Source organism: Macrosteles quadrilineatus, unplaced genomic scaffold (assembly GCF_028750875.1).
Source record: "Macrosteles quadrilineatus isolate MER2022 unplaced genomic scaffold, UCM_ALF_1.0 Scaffold_7__1_contigs__length_78375512, whole genome shotgun sequence".
NCBI lineage: Eukaryota > Metazoa > Arthropoda > Insecta > Hemiptera > Cicadellidae > Macrosteles > Macrosteles quadrilineatus.
In genome coordinates this window covers 22,930,752-22,943,067 of record NW_026542600.1, presented here as the reverse complement: position 1 = coordinate 22,943,067, position 12,316 = coordinate 22,930,752, and the positions used below count along the sequence as shown (strand labels likewise).

The following is a 12,316-nucleotide window of genomic DNA, read 5'->3' as shown; positions in this document are numbered from 1 at the left end:
GGATTCAAATGCCTTTAATCTGATACCAAACTCAACCTACTTTGGTAAAAATTAATTTTTTTTGAAAATTTCAAAACATGTTTTTGAAAAAAAATTTAAGATAGTGTTTTTTGAAAAATTTGAAAATTAGATATGTTAAAGAATGTTATCTAGTAAGTACATTATAAAAATTTCTAAATGGGATGATAATGGGATCAGCAGTTATGATAAAAATACTTGACTATGGTTCACTGTTTCGAAGCATTTTGGCGCATACAGCGTGTAAGTACTAACCTAAATGTATCATTAAATAAGAGTCTATTAATTATATGATTAAAATTAAAAATATCTGCCTATATTTGAATTATGTATGTCATATTTTGCTATATATAAACTAAATCTAGCAAGTAAACAACATTATTCAAGTTAACAGAGTTTCCGTCAACCTTTGAACAAACATGGACCAATGGGTTTTGGTTCAGGTTCCTCTTTCCAGTTAGTTGTGTTGCAACGATTTACTGTAATCAATCTTTAAGTCTGCCTTTTCACTAGGCTGGAGACACTAGTCAGCCACTAGATCTGTGCAAAATCACATTGTGAAGCACTTTACGTTTACACTATCAGGTCGCAGCGACCCATCTCGGCTGTAGCGACTCGGTCTTGAGACAAGAGAAAAGACTGACAAACATAAGTTAGACCTGTGTACCTGTCAAACAAATTACAACTTCTCAAGACCGGGTCGCTACTGCCGAGGTGGGTCGCTGCGACCTGATAGTGTAAACGTAAAGTGCTTCACAATGTGATTTTGCACAGATCTAGTGGCTGACTTAGTGTCTCCAGCTTAGTGAAAAGGCAGACTTAAAGATTAATTACAGTAAATCGTTGCAACACAACTGGAAAATACTGAGGAACCTGAGCCAAAACCCATAGGTCCAAGTTTGTCTGTCTTTCCTCTCGTGACAAGAGAGAGAGACAAACAAGCATTGATAATTTTGTCAAACAACATACTGTGATCAATCTATTTAAATCCTGTAGTAACCTTATTATTGATACATAGATAATATTCCATGATAGCCTAATTATTTAGTTTTGGGGAAATGTCTGCTCATAAGTATAAATAGCCTAATGTATTCTTACTTTAACAATTAAAATTTTTTTATTGAAAACTGATTTGTGGATTTAAATACCACAAATCACATACCACATTTCTGTATAACTTCTATTTTGATATGTCAAAAATTAAAAAAAGTTACGGAGAATTTTCAAAATGTCCGTCCGGTTATTTTTTAACTTTGCAAGGGTATTTTTTAAATATCATAGCAGTCAAATAAAGGAATTGGATTATGGCTGCTAATAATAACTAAAGCTCAAAACATCTGTTTTCATTAGAAAAATCATTTTAAAAAATAACACAGCCTAAAACCCAAGTATTTTTTTTCATGTCCAGGAAATTTTGCTCCAGAACTAAGGGTCGCGACGCCATAAGTAAGGGTCAGCAAATTGGGTAATTTTTTCTTTCTTTTTTTTAAAGTTATTACTGCTTATAAAGTAATCAAAGCAGGTATTTTCTCAATCCCAGATAAATGGGCTATTCAATTATGGTTTTAAGTCATAAATCATAAACTTACTGGGTTTGCTGTAGACATGGAAGTTTGGACGACTTTTTTTTTACTAAAAATTTTCAGTGAAAAATAAGTATTTTTAATGTTTTGTAGAACCATAGTATGCACTATTAAATATTTTTTTTGAGTAGAGTATTTATGAATAGAAAATTATAATAAACATTATCATTTAAAGATAAAATTAATAACTTATGAAAAAAAATAAAATATGAAAAGTGGAAAGTTTGTTCAAAGTAGCCCCCATGTTCAAAGGTTGACGGAAACTCTGTTAACTTGAATAATGTTGTTTATTTGCTAGATTTATATTATATTAAAGCAAAATATGACATACATAGTTCAAATATAGGCAGATATTTTTAATTTGAATCATATAATTAATAGACTCTTATTAAATGATACATTTAGGTTAGTACGTACACGCTGTATGCGCCAAAACGCTTGGAAACAGTGAACCATAGTCAAGTATTTTTATCATAACTGCTGATCCCATCATCATCCCATTTTGAAATTTTTATAATGTACTTACTAGATTACATTCTTTAACATATGTAATTTTCAAATTTTTCAAAAAACACTATCTTAATTTTTTTTTCAAAAACATATTTTGAAATTTTCAAAAAAAATTAATTTTTACCAAAGTAGGTTGAGTTTGGTATCAGATTAAAGGCATTTGAATCCTCTTTAAAATGAGCCATTGTACAACTTGATAGGATTAATAGAACTCATCCTAGACAACATTTTAGATTTGCGCGCACGGTAAAAAATGCCAATTTTTACCATTTTCAAATATTTTTATCATAAAAACTATAAAATATAGATTTTTTTAAAAAGCATATTTGGATTCAGGACTCAAAATACTACAAATATGCAAAATCTCATCAAAATCCAAGATGGTCAGGTTGAGAGCCTTGTTGATTTGATATGGAATGACCCACAAATTCTTTTCATGTTTGGTGAGGAATCCACTATATGGGTATTGGGTAATCAGGAGTCAAGTGTGCAAGATTTTAATGTAATATTTACTCGTAACTTGTTTGATTTGGGTCCTGAAAAAAATATCTAACTCAGAAAAGCTTGAAAATGCATTTTGTTGTTAGTCATTCTTATACTATAGTTTTGTAACTTGTTGGCAGAACAGCAAACTGTTAGTAGGCATAGTGAATATGCACAACTAACCCCACTTTCCGTATGCAGGAGAGAGTGTTCCGGTGATGAAGAGCCCTCCAGCTTATGTGGACGAGGTGTATGATCCCCACGCTGCTCATAGCCGTCACACCCTGTACAGAGGCACACGTATAGTGCAGTCTCGCTTCTACGAAAACAATAAGGTGAGTAGATGGATGGGTGTATGTCTCTAACAACATGGCTATTGCTAGAACCAATCAGTTTACATTTAATTCGTTTTGATCCAAAATCTCTTAACTAGCAAACATGTTCAAATCTAACACCTCATCATCAGTCTATTGTAATCCAAAAATGTATATAATTTGCAACCACCTACAAGTTTAATTGACAATTTCCATAATTTCCATTTCAGGTCATAATATTTACTTATGACTATGTCCTTTGTGTTAAGTTTTTTTTATTTCAAATTTTTAGGACTGCAACTATAGGTGTATGTCGTGGTTCCATTAAAAACCTTCCTCATTGTCTCACCTCACTTAATGTAAGTACCTTCTAGTATCTCTTCAAGATTAGGGGGTTGGTTGGGGGGGGGGGGGTTGTTTCCTTTTTTGGAACTATTGACCAGGTTGTGTTCAGATGGTATCAGGTTTATGAACTCTTTTACAGTTTTACACCAAATTGAAATCTTTCTATCCTTTTTTTCTTTGATGACTCAGATTCCAGCCCTAAAGAGCTTGTTAATGAGTTTGTGTCTTAAAAGTTATTGATTGAACACCTTACTTTCCTGCAAGTTCTTCTTTATGCTTCCTTCATGTTGTCCTTGAGATTTGAGATATACCCTTGGCTGATCTCCTTGACTTCTACTGTAGAAGTATCTACTCGCTATACTAGAAGTGTTCCCTCTCACTATTTTCACTCTCATTTGTATCCCTTACCTCCTTTTCATACAAAGTGGATTTCTTCTCTAGCAATGCAGTTGTCCTACTCTTACAAAGGTGTCAAATTGGTACTCTAAAAAATCTTGCGCTAGCCAGGCTCTGAGACTAGATTCAGCAATAGTTCATGATTCACATTTGGTAGTTTCTATCTCTTCTCTACTGCTCTCTAATTTCTATCTACTGCTCGGGACCGAGGCCAGTCCAAATAACAGTTTTTCCGGTTAAACCGACAACCCCAAAAACTCGTTAAAACATACCACTTAAATGCATGCAACCCAAATATTTGACTGAAATTTAGGAGAGCATTGTGTTTATACACGTTATCGCTGGTCTCAAATCTTTCCCACGAGAACAGTCGTTTCAGTACTGCCCACTTCCTGCCGATCAAGTCCGGTTAATTAGATGTGCTGATTAAAGTTGTCCGGTTAAAGAGATGACATTTCTGCCGAGTGTAGTCTGGTTAAACCGATGTGTAAAAGGTGTCTGGATAAGAGGAGTCTACTGTAGTCCAGTCAAGCTATGACATAGGGTCTGAATTAGCAATCAATCCCCCCCCCCCCCCCACTATGCTGCTGCTGCTCCTCACAGTTTACCCTTACATCTCCAGATGATGCTCAATCATGGGCCCAGTTTATGTCCAATGTCTTCATGTCTACACCAGTGGCATGAAGATTGATCAGAGTAACCAGTGGCAGATGTAACTGGTGTTTGCTAGTTTTGCCACCAGAAGTGTTTAATCGACCTCCTGCTCTGAATCTGTCGTGTTATGTAAGGGCAGGGCCACCTCGGGAAGGACATTGCTCTTATCCCCGCTGTTTTGCCCTCTTTTTGGTCTCTGCAACAACGCATGATCTTGCTAAAGCACACTCAAGGTGGCTCAGAGGTCTAGCCTCTCAATTAAACCCTTGATAGTTTGTATTGCTCAGTGGCAGGTCATCACCATACTACACTATTGCCCCTGCACACTGCTAGACCACAAATAAGGTAATCAAAACCATAAAATTATAAATGTTATCATGGATCAAAATCATAAAAATGCAACTTTGGTTAAAACTCAAGCATAAACCGCTGGTTGTCATATTTACAGGATCACTAAAACTAACAATGTATTTCCTGTAAAGCAGCTGTGTGTAAATTATATCACTTTTATCATATGATATTTGAATTTTGATTCTACAGTGTAAGTTTTTGTCTCAAAACCATTTATTAACTTATTAATGAGCTAATAATTAATAACGTATTGATGAATTGTGATTCAATGTTTGTCATGTTACCTTATGACTTAACTTCCAGCTGAGACAACTCAACTTGAAAGTTCCTGCCTCCACTCCTGACTACCATGTTGTTTCCTACCTCCTGCAGCACCTACCATAGTGTCACCACAGTATTATAGGTCTGTTACCTTGTAGTGTAAAGCAACTCAGTGCTTGTAATTGTTTTAGATCAAATATTTGTATTGACAGGCAAAGTTATAACTATCAGGTCATCTCTGTTACTGTGGGAAGCAAAAGTCCTGCATTCAATCTGACAGTAATAACACTAGACAAATGTATAGACAAAACAACAAGGGTGTGTGTGTGTGTGAATCATATGTAGGCGGCTCTCCAAGCAAGTTTAAAACAAACTGTTTCACTGAAATGTATTAATACACCTTTTTCTTGGTGATTATTTAAATTTTTTCATTGTTAACTTGTATTGTAGTGTGAGACCAAAATTTCATCAAACTCAAAAAAATGTAAAATGTTATTGTTTGTTTAGTTGTTTTATTAAAGCTGAAATTAACACAGTGGCATTTTTTTATGAAGTAGTAGTCAAACACTTTTAAGGGAAAGTGGTCCAAACCCAAACCAATGAAATGTTTTGTGAATGTGCCAGGAATTGAACCCGTTCCTCCCACACCAAAGTCCAAGACTCTAACCACTAGGCTAGCAACACACCCAAATTATCAATTGATCTATCAACTATTTAAATATTTACTATTTATTTTATTTTTAAATGTATTAATTTATTATTTACTATTTATTTATTTTATTTCATTTATTTAACTATTTGTAGTTTTTAACCCTCCATTATCGCGAGAAATTTTCATAGGCTAAGATAAAGACACAAAAATGACTTATCTTGATAAAAAAAATATCATTGTTCAATCTACATTTGCTACGTCCAAAACTCTTGCTTTACTATAACTCTTCCGAGCTATTATTAACACTAACCTCATCATAATCAAACAACCTTACTTTAGAGCTTTCTGTCTCCAAAATTTATTCTGGTGAAACTTATCCATGGTGGATTCCAGGTACTCGCTTTAGTAGTTAGAACTGGCGCCGATACTGCCAATGGACAGCTAGTTCGATCCATTTTGTATCCTAAGAACTACGGGTTTCATCTCTACACAGATAGTATGAAGTTCCTATTTCTGATGTTTTTCATTGCCCTCATTGGCACTGGTTTGAGCATCTATCTTTACATACTACATGGGGTAAGTATCTTAGCAAAGTTAACATTTAATATTTCAAGTAGCCTTTACACCTATAGACAATTAATGAATGCTATATTATCTAATTATACATCTTGCTGTTCATATTTTGAACCCATCATAGTTCAGGATTGTTGACTTATCATAGACATTTGATCAATGTTCGCCAAGTTCATGAACAGTTTTGCCAAAGAACATAAAATAATTACATTGCACATAAATCAAATTGCTGCTAATGTAAAATATAAGTACACATTAACATAAAGGTTATGTTAAGCTATATATCTTCTGTTCCAATTATTTTGGGTCTAAGCCTCAACTATGCTCTACATAAACTTCCTTTCCCTCCACAGTATTTTCTCCTCCTACTCCAGTCAGTGGCGTGCCCAGGCCTTCCGTGGGGGCCTAGGGGTGTGGAATATCCCCCAGCCAGGCGGGAAATTTTGGAAAAATATGTGTTCAGTATTTCTGATTTAGGTTATCTAAAAGTACTAAATATCATACTAAAATAAATTTTTTTTATTTTGGGAATTTAATATTAAAATATTTTAGTCCTGGGGGTCCCGCTCGCCCCCCCCCTGCCGTAGCCACACCCCCTAACCTCTTATTTCTCATAATAACCACCTTCTTTAAGTCCTTTCTCTATGTCTCCTTTCCTCTATCACAATCAACTCCATTTTAATATGAATTCTCTCTTCTCACTTGTCCAAACCATCTTGATCGTGTTTTTTTCTCCTGGTGCTCTTAGTTTGTTTTCAACTACCTCTCTTGTCATGTTGTCTTCCTATATCTATCCCTCTATAATATGTCTTATACATGGATATTATTTTCCTCATATTAAGAACCAAATACTTTTGACTAAACATATAAACTATAGTCTGTGTAATCAAACCTGTCTCCTGCCCCCTCAGTCTATGGCCCGGGCCATAAACCCGAACTGTGACTCGTCCCAATTAGTCACCTTTTAGTTTCCCTATTTACAAGCTTACAACTTTACAAACTTACAAGCACCTACTAGCTCCAGTAACTTTTTTGTCCTTGTCATAACTTCAACAATTTTATAAAAATATAAGTTGATCGATACTAAATAAGGGTGAATTTGATTATGAGATATACGGTAAAGAAAATAGATTTTGTCACCTCCATATTAATTTTTACCACTACACTTTTGTTTCTTAATCAAATTCGCCCTTCTTTAGTATTGATAATCGTATCTTCTTGTGTACTTATCAAATGTTTGATAACAGTTTGGAAATTATGATTTGGGTAAAAAAGCTACTGAAGCTAGAGGGGGAGCCAAAAGGAAAACAGCCGCGAGAGTTTTGCAAAGTTCGAGTTTAAGTCCTGTGCCAGTCCCAGGTAGGCTAAAAGGCCAGGAAACAGGATCGTACATACATACTATAATGTAAGGATTAATTATAAATTTGATGTTTAGGCAGCAATTGAAGACATGATTCTGCGAAGCTTGGACATAATCACCATTGTAGTCCCGCCAGCCTTACCAGCAGCCATAACAATAGGCAATAACTATTCGCTAAAAAGGCTCAAGAAACAAAATATCTTTAGTACCTCAGTCTCTCTAATAAGTGTATGGGGAAAAGTGAAGCTCATATGCTTTGACAAAGTGAGTCTGACTTTTACTATTAAATCATGAGATTTAATTAAGGTTTGCATACTAAGAACTCATAGGAATAATTTTTTTAAGAAATATTACACTTTTAAATGATTCTTCCGATTCAAAGGATGTAATTTCTCATTTTTGTTACCATTGAAATCAGAATAGTTAAACATTTTGGATTAAAAATGTTTACATATAGTATAGCACAAAAATAATTCAATTAGTGGTTATGTGATATTTAATTGTTCTATCTTTCATATAAGAACTGTATTCTTCAAAATATACCAAATATTAAATACTTATTAAACTCGTTAAAGTAATGACAGGTTTACAGGATCCCTGCATTATCATCTATTTTACTGATTTGAGTGAAGGTATTGTTTTAAAAATTTGAAGGAAATAAATATACAGCGTGTATATTAAGTATTGAAACAAATCTTTATTTTAAAAACCGAAGCAGATAGAAATATTCTGTTTGTGGCATTAATTTTTAACAAAGGATCCGCAATTTTATATATCAAAAATATTTTTTAACTCCCCTAGTGGGTAGGGGATGACTTATTTTTTTCAAATAGCAACCCCTATTGAGTGACCCCTCATTTCAAAGGATTTGTCATAAGAAACACAATTACACAAACCCGAGGTGGATATCTCACCCCTAGTCAAAGTTGCAAGTATTCCAAAATTTGATTTATGTGAAAAAGCATTAATTTCAGAAAAAATGAAACAAACCTGTATTTTTAAACCGAAACAGATAGAAATATTCTGATTGTGGCATTGATTGTTAACAAAGGTTCCGCAATTTTTTACATCAACAATATTTTTTTACCCCTTTAACAATACATATAAAACCACAAACCACACATTGGAATGCCACAAAAAGAATATTTCTATCTATTTCGGTTTAAATAATACAGATTTGTTTCAATACTTAATTTACACACCGTATTAATCCATTAACTACAATTCCATCTTGCCAGGTTGTGTAGTTTAAGGCAAAGATTAATAAATTATGGGTGTTACATGAATGAGACGATTGTTCATTATCAAATTTAGCTGGTTAGCTGAGTGGTTATAGTGTTCACCTGGTGATCAGAAGTTTACCGGTCCAATCCTGAGAAAAGTCAGTAGGTGTATGGATTTTTGATGGTTCAAAACTGGCTTAGATTTGTTTATCATAGGGCTTTTGAAAAACTGTTGGAAAATGTTGGACTTGATGCTTCTAGATATCTGCTGCTTTGGCAAACCCCCAACAAACAAATTTAACAAGCAAAAAAACTCCGTTAATCATCTTTGCCGTAAATCACACACTCTCGGTATTGAAACATAATCAAAGATAACATAAAGATGAGTAAAATATGGGTATTAAATGAATATGACTATTTTATCACACACTAAGACAAGAAGTAGTCAAGTTTAATTGCTCGAGTTATTTTTTAAATATGTTTACCAAAAGTGTTGCTCAGTTATATTGGTTTTGCAGACAGGAACCCTTACAGAAGAAGGGTTGGACGTACTTGGAGTTGTACCTTGTGGTAAGACAAATCTAGATGGAGACACTTTAGTGACAGATCTCTCTACACTAGATTCCAAGTCACCCCTCACTCAAACCATGGCTTGCTGTCATACACTCACCTACATTGACAAGAAGCTCTCAGGGGACCCTCTGGATCTCAGCATGTTCAGCGCTTTGCAATGGGTTAGAATTTATTTTAGAATTTAAATGATTAACCATTTTTTACCTTAGAGCACATGATGATTCTACAGTGTGATAGGCCGGTGCCAATGGTTTTACTCCTCTTATTCTCAGAACAATATAAGACTTGAACTATAGTTTTGAATAGAGGGAAAGAATAAATTAAACATAAAAACTAAACTTGAAATAACAATAGATAATGTTTATAAATATTGCAAACTATCATGAAATTTTAATAATACTGGGGCAAACCATAGCAAAAAGTGCCTTATTGAAAAAGGTGATTCTTAAACTAGAAAATAGGCTTCCATGATCAAAGTAGACTGACCAATCTCAGTATTCAGGAGTTGAACTGTTTAAATACTGGCCAATAATTCAGATCTGTGGTCTTCCCCTGAAGATCAGGATTCACAAAGGTGATTGTTGCTCAGTAAGTTAAGTGGTATTAAAAAGCTGTTACTAAAATAGGCAATGGTTGTGTACAGGAATTGGAGGAGCCTGGAGAAGATACAACCAAATATGACTTGCTGATTCCAGCAGTGGTGAAGCCAAAAAGATCATCAGCAGCCAACTCTATTGTGGTGAGTTTGAATAAGTCTTCCTAGCGGGCTATCCCCCTGAGGAGGTAGTGCATCACTAAATAATGTGTTAGTAGTAGTTTACGCATCAATTGTGCAAAGATAGTGTTAACGACACAAAAAAAAACTTCTACGAGTGTTGTTAACACTATTTACCCGAGTTGCGTACACTACTTTACCTACGACAGTGTTTTGATTACTAAAAATCACTACTCAAAACTTCTAAGAGAGGTTATGTTTCTGTTTCATAGCCACTGACGGTGATGCAACGAAACATTGTAGCAAACACTAATTGCACCACTCAACAATTAAATTGGTCTGAACAGGTGATTAGTTGAAGTTCAAATCATTACAATTTTACTTCTTCTCTCTCAATTCTTGCTCATTGGTTCGTTACCCGTGTTGTTATGAGTAAAACTATGCTGTTATGAAAGTAAACAGCAATGCTGTTATGTTCAATTCTAAGAACTGAACCGAAACAGCTACTTTAAAAAACGGTTGGAGGTTAAATGATTTTAATGCCTCTAGGAAGTTTATACAAATTGTTTGTAGCTCAATCTTTGTTATTTTTTTATGTTTAACTGTCCCAACACTTTTTTCACCCTGTATACCTAAGCCTAACATTAACTACATAGTTTATATTATACATTAATGTTTACATGTTTTTCCAGATACTCGATGAAATGCTTGACAACCTTGACGAGGGGGAAACTATTTTTGAGGTAAGCATCAAATAAATGTTTGAATTTCAATCACATTGAAACCAGTATTACTACTTTATTCAAAACATCCCAAATAAGTGGTACTAGTATTTTATTCTATTGTGTGTTTTATTTCAGATGCCTTATGAAATAGGTGTAGTGAAGCAGTTTCCATTCAACACCACCTCCATGACGATGACTGTCATTGCCAGAGTCCTCGGCTCCAATCACATGACCGTGTTCACTAAGGGTGCTCCCGAGAGTATAGTCAACATCTGTCTTCCCAGTTCAGGTAAATATGAATTTGTAAAAACATTATACGAAGAAGTACACATTGCACTGGGTTCAAATTCTTTGAAACTTAAGAGGCGACGTTTTACATACATTTGATACATTTGATACGTTTTTTGATACATTTTGCCATTTTCTTTAAACTTTTTAAGTTAGAGGTTACCTTATAGAATTTTGCATCTAAGGTTTTGCGTTTAAAAAATACAACAAAAACTAGTTGAGCTCCAATTTTATGCCAAAAATCTTTGTTTGGTTAAATTTATGAAGGTATAAACCTGTACCATATCTTTATCACTGCAATGTTTGAGTTTTTGTAAATTACACTCACAAAAATTGTATCCCTCCAGGGTTTAGGTTTTGTAATGCACTGATAATTTAAGAGGATTTAATTTAATTCAACAAGGAAGAATTTCGATCATCCTAGGTGGATCTACTTTGTGGCACATTATCCACAAACTGAAACTCACAACTAAGCCCAAGAAAATACCACAAGTATTAACTTACTAGTTCAATAACAATATTGAGATATTTGATCAAGTAATTTTTCCTAATGGCAACTTCAAGGAGGCGTAAATAGTAAATTCAAAGTTCATTGGTTTCCAGTTGCCTGTGGTACCTTACCCTCAATTACTTCGTTTAGTCGAGGTCTTCCTACATATATTTGATACATTCTTAATCTCCTTGGTTTGTCACAGTACCTGATAACATTGAGACTGTCTTGTGTGAGTACACTGCTCGTGGTTACCGTGTGATAGCCCTAGCGTACAACAAGCTGCCTCGCAAATTTACCTGGCTGCAAGCTCAACGATCCCAACGACATGAGGTATGTACTATAGATTTAAAATGTTTAAATATTCGCTTTTAGGCAATCCATCTAAGATAATCCTTTTTAATATTATTCGGCGATCGTAGGCTAACATCTACAATTATTAAAATACTACAGATAGTTCAGCAAAGCACTCAGGAGATAAATATTGATTTCCATTGTAATTTCACATCAGTGTAAAAGATAACTTTGGTAATAAGATTCAACACCCTTTGCTTAGAGTAAAGCAGTAAAGTGTTGTTTTGTCTGGAATTATGTGCTACCCAGTATTTAACCTGTATCCTAATTTTCTCTACAACGTTATTGAACAAACTTCTGAGCCTGAGCTCATAGTATTTTGTAATAACGCTTTTGCTTTTAACTTTTGTAAAAAAAGTACCCTCGGGGGAAATGCAAATGCAATGCAAATCTAATGGAAATTACAAGTTACTAGTAACAGCTTGTAACTTTTATTTCGCTACGAAAC

At 34.3% G+C, this 12,316-nt stretch overlaps 1 protein-coding gene across 2 annotated transcripts in view; it reads left to right on the top strand.

Annotated features, from left to right (window-relative positions):
* LOC128998366 (polyamine-transporting ATPase 13A3-like) overlaps positions 1–12,316 on the top strand; it is a 63,959-nt gene that overhangs the window by 22,988 nt on the left and 28,655 nt on the right. For both annotated transcript variants that reach the window (XM_054424472.1, XM_054424471.1), the window contains 8 exons: positions 2,796–2,929; positions 5,961–6,143; positions 7,576–7,764; positions 9,242–9,457; positions 9,940–10,035; positions 10,704–10,754; positions 10,872–11,025; positions 11,720–11,847. In XM_054424472.1, coding sequence (XP_054280447.1) covers positions 2,796–2,929; positions 5,961–6,143; positions 7,576–7,764; positions 9,242–9,457; positions 9,940–10,035; positions 10,704–10,754; positions 10,872–11,025; positions 11,720–11,847 — 1,151 coding nt within the window. The remainder of the gene's footprint in view (positions 1–2,795; positions 2,930–5,960; positions 6,144–7,575; positions 7,765–9,241; positions 9,458–9,939; positions 10,036–10,703; positions 10,755–10,871; positions 11,026–11,719; positions 11,848–12,316) is intronic.